Below are 12,958 nucleotides of genomic sequence, written 5' to 3'. Positions count from 1 at the left end.
ATAAGCGTTCAGCATAGCTGACTGGCTACCCATCAATCCAAAAATTAAAAGACTGTTGTGTCTGTTTTGGGGGATCATTCATATGAGCAGAGTACCACAAGTAAAGTAATAATTTTGAAAACAAGCAGTAGACACAATAACATTATGTATTTCTGATCCAAGATACCTTAGCAAGAATTAAAACTCGCTAACATCGTATTTGTTATTTATACGTTTTCCATGTAAAAAAAACACTACTGTATAAATTTTCTTTACTGGTAAATTATCAATGCCCTGCGGATTAGTTGATACGTTTGCCCCCACCAAGACCCCAGTGAAAGCTCGCATGCTCTCTCGGGATTTGCCGTTATTTGAAAGACCATGGGCATGCACATATACAATGTGAAGCAGGTATATTACTATTATTATAGCTACTAAATACCTATGACGTTTACGACTTTAAAATATGATAACGGTTGTGGTGGTGATGAAAATGATGACGAGGCGAAGAATGAATGATGCGTCAAACTCCCAACTGTTTAATCCGTCAACCAGATTTAGTTCAATGATAATCATGATGATGATTTCAATCAAAAATAACAGAACAGGGAGGGGGCTAATGTCTCGGACTTAGCTTCATCCAATGAACTCTGTATCTAAGTAGCTATTTGCAAGTGTAAATTTATTGAGTTCCACTCTAAGTGCTTAGACTTCACAACCATCTTAAGTTAATCTGAAGGTATACAGTGTTACGAATCTGTGGTCTCAAACTAAGTAACAGAAAGAAACAAACCCAAGTTTTTTTAAATTCAACAAATATTTATCTAAGTTACGACTTAGAAATGTAAGATGAAATTACAGTATTGTGAATTGAATTTCAAATAAAGCTAACATTTCTATCACACGTCCAATAGTACAATGTTCCGAATGAATTCGAATACTGAATGTGCTGATGTTCCAAACAGTCTTGACGTATCGCAATGATATAATCCAAAATCTCTTTCAATTAATTCACAATAATCCAATCAAAGTGATTTCGTCCAAAATGTCAATGAGCACTTTGTAATTACAAGGAACAAGGAAACTTTTTAAAATAAATTCTGTGTAATATCCAATATATATATGCAATGATACTCACGATGAAAGGCTAATATTAAACAATACGTATATCAGCGTGGTTCTATTTTAAGGTGGCAGCATGCTGCAGCTGTCCCTCTAGTACGAAATAGTAATGAAATATTACAATCAAAATAATTCGAAGTATCAAAGTTGCTTTATACATCCTTTTACGTTGTCATGTAGAAACTCCATTTTGTTTTGTTGACATCAGGGCATCTAGAAAAATGATCACGTTCTCTCTCTATTACGAGATTTGCATACCCCATTATCTATTTAAGGCGATCCTCTAAAAAAACAATAACAGAGAAGTGTTGATTAAATACTTAGTAAACCACACTTGTAACTATAAAATTGGGCCAAGCAGTCTACACAACGCAATATGATTACTGTCAAATATAAACACCCGCAATGACCCAGCTGTACCATTTTTATAGACAGAAAAACCTGCTATGTTAAACTGTTATTAATTTATGTTTGTTCTCACAGAAATTTCGCTAGATTCATAAATTATTTCGCGAACAGTGAAGAGTTGCGAATTTGGTGACAGAGAAACCAACACACACACACGCTCACACATATTTGCGTGGGTATGTGTGTGAATTTTGATTTCTGTCACCATATTCGCAACTCGTCACGATATATATATATATATATATATATATATATATATATATATATATATATATATATGCGACTTTATGGTCTTAAACTATACGAGACAGAAGCAAAACCAATAAATTGAGTAAAATTCAACAAATAATTTATATCCCTGGAATAGAAAGCGAAAACTTAATCGGAACTTAAAATAGTAAAGTATTGTAAATTAAATCCCAAATAATCCTAAATGTTTTATCACAAGTCCAAAAGTATAGAGTGTTCCGAATGGATTCAAATCTTCAATGTGCTGATGTCCCAAGTTTTTAATGAACTGATGTACCAATACATTTGCTATATGACAATGATATAAAATAGAACGTCTTTGAATGAATTCACAATAATCCTGAAATAGTGTTTTTGTCCAAATAATCAATGAGTACTTTCTAATTCCAATGCATAATTTAAATAAACGGTTCCACTCAAATTAGATCTGAACACAACTAAAAATAACTGCACAGACTGAACGTACAGTAGAAATGAATACTTTTGTTTACTAGGACCTTATATAAAAATATGACACAATAAAATGGGTCACAACATTCTAATTTTTGGTCAGTAAAGCTAGACTTGAACTCAAAAATCAGTAAACGTATTTATAACATCCGAAAACGGACAGAAGTTAGCTGTCTAAATAATTTGTGTGCAAATGAAAAATTAGCTTAAAGTATTACCTACAATCATAGAATAAAGGTAATACATACAATATAGATATACTTATACGTTTACTTTCGTCGTCAGCATTTCAATTTAAATTTCTGTACTAATTTCGTAGTGTCTCCTGTCAAGAGAAATGCATTACCAGTAAAGCAGATAGCATAGGGGGACTTCGGGATTTCATTCGAGAACACAACTATTGGAACCCCATCTGGAGACACCTGATGAATGTTGTGAGATGCGTTTCCAACAACATACAGATTTTCTGCCCTGTCCAACGCTATCCCAGCTGCCCCAAACAGAGCCGGATACGCATATCTGAATAGCAGCGTGCCGTCTATATTGTACGCGAACACTGCAACAGGACTGTAACATGAGACGTAAATACGTGTCCTGCTTTTATTCACTGCTAAATGACCATTATGATAATCAGAAGGACAAACCTCAGTCTTGGACTTCTCCGATCCATCCATAGATATAATGCACCAATACAGAACATTATTATGTCTACCGCAAAGTACAAACAACTGGTTTCTAGACAGGGCGGCTATCCCACCACAAATTATACTCGTGTTTATTTTCCTCCCTAGTTGTATGGATCTATCCACCGTCAAAAGTTGGATCTTCTTTTCATCCGAAAGTGTCACTGCTACCTGAGATCCCTCCACTACACACACGTCATAGGGACCTGAAGTCAGTTTATGGTCAGCAAGATGCTGATAGGATGAGTCATACAGTCTACACATACAGTTTGTACGATCCCCAAGCATAATATTACCGTCTGGCAGACAGGTTATACAAGCGTACCAGGGTACCTTGCCATCCGGGTAGCCTGCATCAAACTCTGCAATTCCTTCAAGTTTGCAGTCCTTCTGTGGTTTAGATGGTGTGTAACTGTGCTTCTTTTCCACCATTTCTATTTTAGCGAGGTTGATCTCACTACTTTGTGTCAAAGAGAGAAGACGATCATCGATACAAAGTTTTGCGTCGATACGTCTGACTGCATATTTATCTTTTACAGTAGATTCGTAATAGCCAAGTTGTTCTTCAATTTTATGCAGAGCGGTCGAGACATGAAGTGGATTACCATGTTCCAAAACTGTTTCCAGAAAATGAAGGGAGTTTGTAATAGCGAGACTTATGGACTGACTTTGTTTATTTTCCTCTTGTCGGACCATTGACTTCCCTTTTAGGAGCTCATTTTTCTCCACAGTGATTTTGGTTTTTAAATTGTCAAGCAATGTGTTCAATTTCGTCCTAATATTTTCTATGTCATCAGGCATGTTATTAAGTTTAGCCTTGGCCTGTTTGTATGTTCCTTCATTCACGTTCATAAATTTATCCAAGTAGGACTTGAGTCGCTTCAATCGGTCTATAATCACACTTTCGTTTTTATCCTTCGATGGTGTTTCAATATGGTCATGTATGCCGAGAACCTCCCAGCAGTCCCTGTGACTCTTGTTGAAACATTCCGAGCAGCACATGCTTCTGTGAGGTTTGCAGTAAAACTCAAATTCCTTATCATGCTCGGAACAGGTGACACTCACTGTCATCTTAACTGCTAGTTTGAGATCTGTAAAGATGTTCTCTATAGTGACAACATCATGGTCAGTGGTTGTCTTATTTTTCCTATGTAATTCCCCACATATCAAGCAAAGAGTTTTACTGCACACCGTACAGTAACTTGTAGCTCTAACAACGTTTGCTTCACATATACACGAATCACAGTTCGTATCTACTTTCCTTTTTTCTAGTGGTAGCGCACACAATAACACAACATTGCATGGGTAATGTTCTGCCCACTTATCCACGGGCATATCAGGAAGATGGGGATATGTTTCCTTTCTGCATTCAGGGCAACTGAAAGCGACACCCATTTCTCCTTTGGGCACGTTTTCCATGATGTATGCGTGTAGACACTGTTGACAGTAGCTATGTAGGCATGGCAAAGTCTTTGGGACTGTATACACATTGAAACATATCGGACAACGTAACCCTTGATAGTCAGATGATACGGGTATTACACCGTCAGCCATGAGAGTAGAATGTACAAGATTGCCTTCACCTTAGTTTTTCCTTATAAATGCTCACCTGTTAGCCCCGGTTAGAATGGGTTATTTAGGTCTTTGCTGTTACCTCTTCGGTTAGGTGACTGGTAACGTGTATACAGTCAGTTAGGGGGTACAAGTTTACCAAAACCCAACGGCAAAAACAGTACTTATTTCCTTTTCAGGCACACCGTGTATACATCAACACTGCTTTCCCTATGTAATATCAGCTAATACATGCTTATCGATTCTATTTATATTCAGGGGCGTCCAAATTTGATTGGCAGTGAACCAAAAGAGACCAAGGGGCGTCCAACCTTGGTTGGCAGGGCGCCTAAAGATACACAATGCTTAATGTCGTGGGCCACACGAGGAACAGCAATTTAATAATTAAATACAAAACTCCTTCATAATTATGGTAGATACATAAAGCATCATCACAATACAAGAAAATGAAATAAGTATTCATTAAATTGCATATTTTCGAAAGGACTGCCTACATAACCGCGAGCAGCAACAGGTGAAGAGCTTGCCCCTTTATGACCCTCTAGTCGCTGATAGACACACCTTTAACAGAATCAATACAATTAACCCCAGAGAATAATCAATTAAGACAAATCGTCAAGGACAATGCATTCTTCTTTCAGTTCTCGACAACCTATGTGTAAATGTATGTATATATGCATGTTTGTGAAAATGCATTTATCTTTATATGCATGTATATTCATATGCATATCTGTCTCTGTCCGTCTGTTTGTATGTGTCTTTAGCTTGAAAGATAAACGTGTCATTAATATCAGCGTCAGCGCAAGCACAGGAACTCGTATCCTTGCTTACAATTTACCTGTTATGCATGCACTATACAATAACTACATAGTACATTATTGACAGGTAAATTGTAAACAAGGATACGAGCACCTGTGGGCGCAAGCTATGTGCGAGCAGTGCACTTTCACTGGTCGCCATTTTAAGAAGAGCGCAAAATCGGAGAAGAAATGTGGTGAAGAAATCAGAAAAGGGAGCTAAAATGAAACAAAAACTTTTTTTCCTCACATGAAAATCTTTTTTTGCTGTCATAACCTAGATCAATTTCTTACGAGGTTTCCGGTCAAGGAGTGGGGTGTAGGGGTAGCGCCAAGTGTCTGTTACGCACAGGGCGCCGTATTACCTCGCGCCGTCCATGACTGATGTATGTTATGTGATTTTGGATTTTTAACATAGCTTTAACAATTGTTATGTCATATCGCTACGATGTCTGCATTGTGGCAGTTTATAGTGATGTCTAGCACTGGGGCTAGTTGTTGTTGTTCTAGGGTTTAACGCCATTTTTCAGCACACGATAGGCTATACATGGCGGCCAGTATTAATGGTGGAGGAAGAACCCGGGAATACCCCGGAAAGAACCACAGACCCACGAAAAGCTACTGGCAAACTTTCTCACATACCCACATTGGCTCAAAGCTTTTGCATCTCCACCTAGTAATGGACTGTCACAATTTGAATCGTTGAAATCAAATTGGCTATGTTTAGCCTATTGTGTGCTGAAAAATGGCGTCCAACCCTAAAACAACAGCAAAAAAAAGCAAAAGCTTTGTACCGCTCAGATTATTCCTTATAGATTGAACTGTTTGATCATCTAATACATATAACATACACACACACACACAGACACACACACACACACACATATATATATATATATATATATATATATATATATATAGAGAGAGAGAGAGAGAGAGAGAGAGAGAGAGAGAGAGAGAGAGAGAGAAGAGATAGATAAATAGATAGACATAGATAGACAGATAGAGAGACAGACATAGTTCATTTCGCTGTGGTACAATCAATTTTAAAATGCCCCAACACTCTTACTTGATCTACTAATATTGGTTTTAAAAGTGTACATGTTATCATCGTTTCCCAAAATAGAATGTCATGGGAAATTGTGTGTCTTCATTTTCGGTCGGATTAAGAGAGTAGCGAATACCTTAATCAGAGAATCCATTCATAATAATAAAAAAAAACACTTTTTGGACGTAGCTGTGTGGACAAGACGCGCACACGTGTGTATATTGATTTTGAAAGTTTTTTCTATGATACTTCTGGGATAAAGACTTCAAACACCGATTTATTGCGGACGACACAGAGGACAAATATTCCCGCTGGTAAATGTACAGTATTTGATCAAGGTCAGTGATATATATATATATATATATATATATATATATATATATATATATATATATATATATATATATATATATATATATATATATATATATATATATATGGTTGGTGACTTATATGCACGTGATTACCTTAGGTACATCTGACAACTCTTATCTCATAACACGAGGAGGATGGCAAACGTATACACAAATAAAAAAATGGATGTGATCTACAAGTACTGATTTCATTTTTAAAAAGTATTATCACGCAATATATAATGTTAGAAGATGACTCGAACTAAGTAAAATATATTTATGGCAATATCGTCTCAATGTATCTGATCCATTATTATCCGCACGTTTTTATGAAGTTTCAGAGATATTTTGATAGGATGATCTGTCAGTCAGTCCATCTGTATGTAACTACATCTCCTCGTAAACAGCTTGGAAGAAATTCAGGAATTTATGGGATTTTAAAAAATTATAATATAATTAATAGGTAGACAAATAAACACACACACACAATATATATATATATATATATATATATATATATATATATATATATATATATATATATATATATATATATATATATATATATATATATATAGTGGCACAGATAAATTTAAACAATTTAAACAGCCCTAGATTTTAATCTACTCTGCAACTATTCTCCTAAATGAATATAAATGATCATCCTTTCCAAACTAAATTAGTGTAACACCAACGTTGTTTATGTTACAATGCTGTAATTGCATGTCTCTAAACAATTTGTCTTAGCAAGATGATCGTTAGAAATGTTCACTCTTGCTTTGAACTGAAGGATTGCGACAGAGTTTACCGTTTTCTAAATATATGTCTACCAATTTTTACTCTTTTCTAAGTGTATTTACTTAAACACACGTATATTTTTAAGTGGCGACCAAAAGTTATGAAGTTTTCAGTTTGCTTTTGGTTGAAAAGTTTTAAAACATAAAACGAAACAGTTATCTTTAATAGAATCCATTGACAAAAAGCTTTTAGTTTCAAACATGTTCATATATATATATATATATATATATATATATATATATATATATATATATATGATGACGATGTATATGGGGATGTGTATATGGGTGTTATGTGTAAATGGGTGTTATATTTTCTTGATCGATACTTTGCAGGACAAACAATTCAAAACTTGCTTACACTCCGGACGAATCCAGTAAATGTTTAGTAACGATTAAGCACACGTACACATATATGCTGACCTATACTAACACGATTGATAAGATTCACAAACGTTGCTGTACACTTACCTCAGATGACAGGGCGAAGGGCAAACAGAATCACTTATGACGGGACGAAGGGCAAACAGATGCTCGAATTACAGAAATAAGTACTCCTTGAGTACTAATTCCATTTATAAAGATTTATTTTCGAAACAAACATGGTTTGTTTGAGAGCCACAATAATTTAAGTTTTGAGAAACACATTTATATTATCGTCTTCGCATAAAAATTACATATTAGTATTCCCATTCCTTATTAAATCGAGAATAGTGTAATAAGCTTAATCTGCCCATCTGTCCGTGCATCTGTCTGTCAGTATTAATTATCATACCTACTAAACCCCTTTCTAGACATTCATAAAACTTGACATTGTTTATAAGTAAAATAGATAGATAAATATGATAGATAGATAGAGAAATATCTTTTTGTTTGAGGGACAAAATTATTTTAAGTGTGTTAAGCCTTATATCACACACACACACACACACACACACACACACACACACGCACGCACACTTTCCTGGAATCGGCACATCATAACTCAATTGTCTTTAGAATATCTTTTAAACAAAAGCATGCCTCTTACAACCATGGACTTTCATTGTATATTTCAACATAGTGTCGCAATATTCACAAGTTACTCGGAGAGCACGTGCACTTCACAAAACCGCACAACACTAATGCTCATCGTGCATACTCACAAACAATGAGGAAATACTCACAAAGAATATTAAACCAGATTGAAATGTACAATATCGAATCCGTCTGTTATGTGAAATTCGTTACTATTGGAAACGAAGCACATAGCATGAGCATATATTGGAATTCCCGAGAAAACCTGCAGAGGAGCTCCACTTGTAGACACCTGATGAATGTTGTAAGACACCTCACCAACAACATACACATTGTCTTCCTTGTCCACCGCTATCCCATGAGCACCGTCTAGTGCCTCGTGCGTATACTTGAATATGAGTGTACCGTCTGCACCGTATGCATACATTGCACCAGGATTGTAATATGAAATATAAATACGTGACTTTCGATTATTCACTGCCAAATCAGAGGACCATTTTGAAGGACAAACTTTAAAAGAGGATTTCTCCGATCCATCAGTGGATATAATACAGCAATATAGAATACCGTTCCTCTTGCCTAATAGAACCAGCTGATCTCTAGACATGGCGGCTATGGCATCACAACCCAGACCCGTGTTGATGGTTTTCCTCGGTTGTATGGAGCTATTTACAGTAAGAAACTGGATCTTTTTCTCATCAGGAAGGGTCACTGCTACTTGAGATCCCTCCACTACACACACACCACTCGGTCTTGAAGTCATTTTATAGTCAGCAAGGTGCTGATGTGATGTGTCATACAGTCTACACGTTGAATTATCATAGTCAACAAGCATGATTTTATTATCTTGAAGACAAGTTATACCAGAGTACCCAGGAGTTTTGCCATCAAGGTAGCCTGCACTAATCTGTCCGACTTGTCTAGGTTTGCTGTCTTTCATAGACTTAGGGCTAATAGATTTGTTTGTCATTTTTTGCCCTTCTACAGTTTTCTTTGTTGTCTGAAATGCATCATGTCTTACCTCTGTTGCTTTCTCTATATTAAGAGGCATAAATGAAGGTCTTAAACTGTTCCTCTTTTCAGCTATTTCAATTTTAGCGATGTTAGTCTCGCTATTCTTGACGAATGCGAAGAGACTATCATGAAGACAAAGTCTGGCGTCAACGTGTCTAATTTCACAAAATTTCTCCTTTACAGTAGACTCATAATGGGCAAGATGTTCTTCAATTTTATGCAGAGTGGTCAAGACATGAAGAGGATTGCCATGTGCCAAAACTGTTTCCAAAAGATGAAGGGAGTTTGTAATCGCGGAACTCGTGGATTCACATTGTTGATTTTCATCGTGTCGGACCATTGACTCCTCTTTCAGGAGAGCGTTTTTATCCATTGTGATCTTGGCTTTTACATTATCGAGTAAAGAGTTTATTTTCTTCCTGAGCTCCTCGATTTCATCTGGCATGTTCTTCACTTCTGCTTCGATCTTGTCAAACGATCCTTGATTTTTATTCTTAAATGCATCCAGGTGGGACTTCAGTTGTTTCAATCGGTCTACGGCTTTGTTTGATTCTTTTTCCTTCAGTAGTCTTTCGGAGTGTTCCTTTATTTGAAGAACCTCCCTGCAACTCCTGTGGCTTTTGTAAAAACATTCCGAGCAGCACATACTACTGTGGGGTTTGCAATAAAACTCAAATTCTTTACCAACATGCTCGGGACAAGTGACACTCACCGACAAGTTAATAGCTATTTCGGGATTTGTGAAAAGATCCTGTATATTTACGAATGTGTGGTTTCTGGTTGCCTTGTTTTTCTTATGCACGTTTTCACATGTAGGACAAAGAGCTTCCTTACATACTGTACAATAATTTGTAGCTTGCAGAAACTTTCCTTCATACAGACAGGAATCACAGCTTTTATCTAATTTCCTTTTCTCCGGTGGTAACACAGACAACAGCACAGTGTTGTATGGATAATGTTTTGCCCATTCATCCACAGGAGTATCAGGAAGTGGGGGAAATGTTTCCTTTCTGCACTCCGGGCAATTGAAAGTAGAACCTTTTTTACCCTTGGGTACATTCTTAACTATGTATTTGTGTAGGCAATGTTGACAATAAGTATGGAGACATGGTAAATTCTTTGGGGCTGTGAACACATCAAGACAAATCGGACAACGTAAATTTTGAGTGCCAGAGAAGACGGACTTTATTCCGCTAGCCATGATGGTAGAATGTACAAAGACGGCTCGACTGATTTGCCCTACTTATAAGCGTTTATCTAGCCGACCATGTGATTGTCCTTCTACTGATATGACTTGCAGATAACTTATCTGTCACGTGTAAAGTTCAGTAGGTATTAAATTTTATTGACATTTTTAATATAAAGAAATGTGCATATATATAAAGTATGTGGAAATCAAATTTATCAATATTCGATAAAGTTCTATATTCTGATAGGAAAACAATTTGAAAAACAGGGGAATGAAGACACTTACTATCTAAGAATCTTATAGATAGTGCATTAGAAAACCATATCCAGATCTGGTGCAAGGGTATTTGGCGCGCTTTCCGAACCTTCCATCTTTGCCCACCCCCCACCCCCACCCCAGCATCGCTTATTATAAACTGTTCATTAATATTGATATACGTTCGGCTTGATAATTTATTAATTTCATTATTTACAGTTCGTTTAATGATAATACTTGAATAACCGTACAATGTTCTTTGTTTTGTGCACGCCCCACCCACCCACCCACCCACCCCCCAAAAAAATTCTCGGCGCTTTTGGCGCCCGCCTAGTTCTCCTGTTGGGTTAAACCGGCCCTGACCAAGTCCTACACCTCTCTTATCTTGCCCAAAAAACTTAATTTCAACAAGAGTTTATATTTATAAGTTCCATGATGATTATCTTCTACATAATATTCTTGAATTATTGTCCTTGGTTAACATGGCATAGGCACTGTTAAAGCGCAGCCTTGTTAACACTCTAGCCCCTACATTTATAATTAGACTGCTAACAAATTTTCTGTAAAGATTCACCTCAATATGAACTATTTAGAATTTGACGATGAGCACATTCTGCCTACATATATTCAAGTGATTTCAATTTATCATCTTTGCGTATAATTTTCTATGCCAAACCTTTTGAACTGGTTGCTTCCTTTTTTATTATTAGGTTTCAATCATATTAGCTATAATGCTTCACCTAAACACGATCTCAGAGGAGTTTGATGCTGGAGTAAAGTTCGACAACTACTTACAGAGTGATGGCCCTTGATCATGTCAAAATAGTCTCCTTATAGTTGTTTAACCACATCGGCGTTTACACTTTTTGTTTGAGTTCAACCAAATTTGTATTGAAGCTTTAAATCAACATGGCCCAGTATGAGCGTGAAGATGGCAAGAGTTGGAGTGTTACTCACAGAATTATCAGCCTTTGACGATATAGCATATGTACCCCACATCGACCTGAGCACTCTGGCATCCACGTTTATATTTGCCTGGAACCAAATTGGCCGTGAAAGATAATTTTAACACGGTCTCAGTTGACTTCTATTATGATGACCAGATTTGATGATAATTTACGATAGTTATGCCCCTTGAATGACGTATCCATTTCAAAGACGTATCCATTTCAAAGACGTATCCATTTGAAAAACTTCTGAGCTCAACAGCGTGTACATTTTTTTTTATCCATTTTAACCACGTTTGTTACTAAAATTCTCCTCAGCAATATTTCCGATGCGTTTAATGAATACTAGTTTTTGACTTCACTTTACCGAGTTAAGGCCCTTGACGAATTTAGCTATGCATCCCAACAGCTTTAAAACACTCTAGGATCCACATATTTTGTTCCAAATCAGACAGATTTCCCGAAAGGTTTTAAAACACCACCGATGCGTTTGATGATGAACATATTTAAATCATGGTATATAAAGTTATATAGTGACATGAGAAAACTAGCCGTCAAGTTTTGTTTTTCTTTTCCATGTTGTTATTTGTGTTGTTATCTATGTTGTTATCTGTGAATCTTCAGATTTAGCAACATCTAAGATGTCATTAATCTGAAGAAAGACTTTGATAATATTGTATACAATTGTTTTATATGACGCACCTCCAGACATGGAGGGGGGGGGGAGTGTGCATTGGTCATGTTAGCGGAGTAGTGAATAGGGATACTAGGGCGACAATGGGAATTAGCATTACAGACCCCCCCCCCCGGAACATATAGCGACAATGGAAATTTAACATGGAGAAAAATCGTGGGAACATATAGCGACAAGGGAAATTAACATGGGAGAAAAATCGTGGGACTGTTGAGCGACAAGGGAAATGAACATGGAGAAAAATCGTGGGACTGTTGAGCGACAAAGGAATTTAAACAGGGTGGGACTGTATAGCGTCAAGGGAAATTGAACATGGGGAATAGAGTTTGGGCTTGTCTAGGGACAAGGGGAATTGAACATGGGGAATAGAGTTTGGGCTTGTCT

At 36.6% G+C, this 12,958-nt stretch overlaps 1 protein-coding gene across 1 annotated transcript; it reads right to left on the bottom strand.

Moving 5' to 3' along the window:
* Positions 1–214: 214 nt before the first annotated feature.
* On the bottom strand, positions 215–10,690 carry LOC149790801 (uncharacterized). The gene is made up of 3 exons (XM_089973267.1): positions 8,639–10,690; positions 5,302–5,326; positions 215–4,468 (listed from the first exon to the last, which is right to left on the bottom strand). Exons 1-3 carry the CDS (start codon positions 10,688–10,690, stop codon positions 2,490–2,492), a joined length of 4,056 nt encoding a protein of 1,351 aa, XP_089829393.1. The 3' UTR covers positions 215–2,489.
* Positions 10,691–12,958: the final 2,268 nt, after the last annotated feature.

This window comes from Sinohyriopsis cumingii, chromosome 10 (genome assembly GCF_028554795.1).
Source record: "Sinohyriopsis cumingii isolate HCF-2022 chromosome 10, ASM2855479v2, whole genome shotgun sequence".
Lineage (NCBI taxonomy): Eukaryota > Metazoa > Mollusca > Bivalvia > Unionida > Unionidae > Sinohyriopsis > Sinohyriopsis cumingii.
This window is presented reverse-complemented; position numbering and strand designations above follow the sequence as displayed.

What these genes read in the sequence shown, in the direction of transcription:
- LOC149790801 (XM_089973267.1), bottom strand. Translation starts at nt 10,690, where the DNA reads ATGGCTAGCGGAATAAAGTCCGTCTTCTCTGGCACTCAAAATTTACGT. An exon ending in ATATTGTACATTTCAATCTG is followed by an intron (nt 5,327 to 8,638) that starts GTTTAATATTCT and finishes TGTACTATGTAG; the next exon opens with TTATTGTATAGTGCATGCAT. An exon ending in GTATAGTGCATGCATAACAG is followed by an intron (nt 4,469 to 5,301) that starts GTAAATTGTAAG and finishes ACTAAGGTGAAG; the next exon opens with GCAATCTTGTACATTCTACT.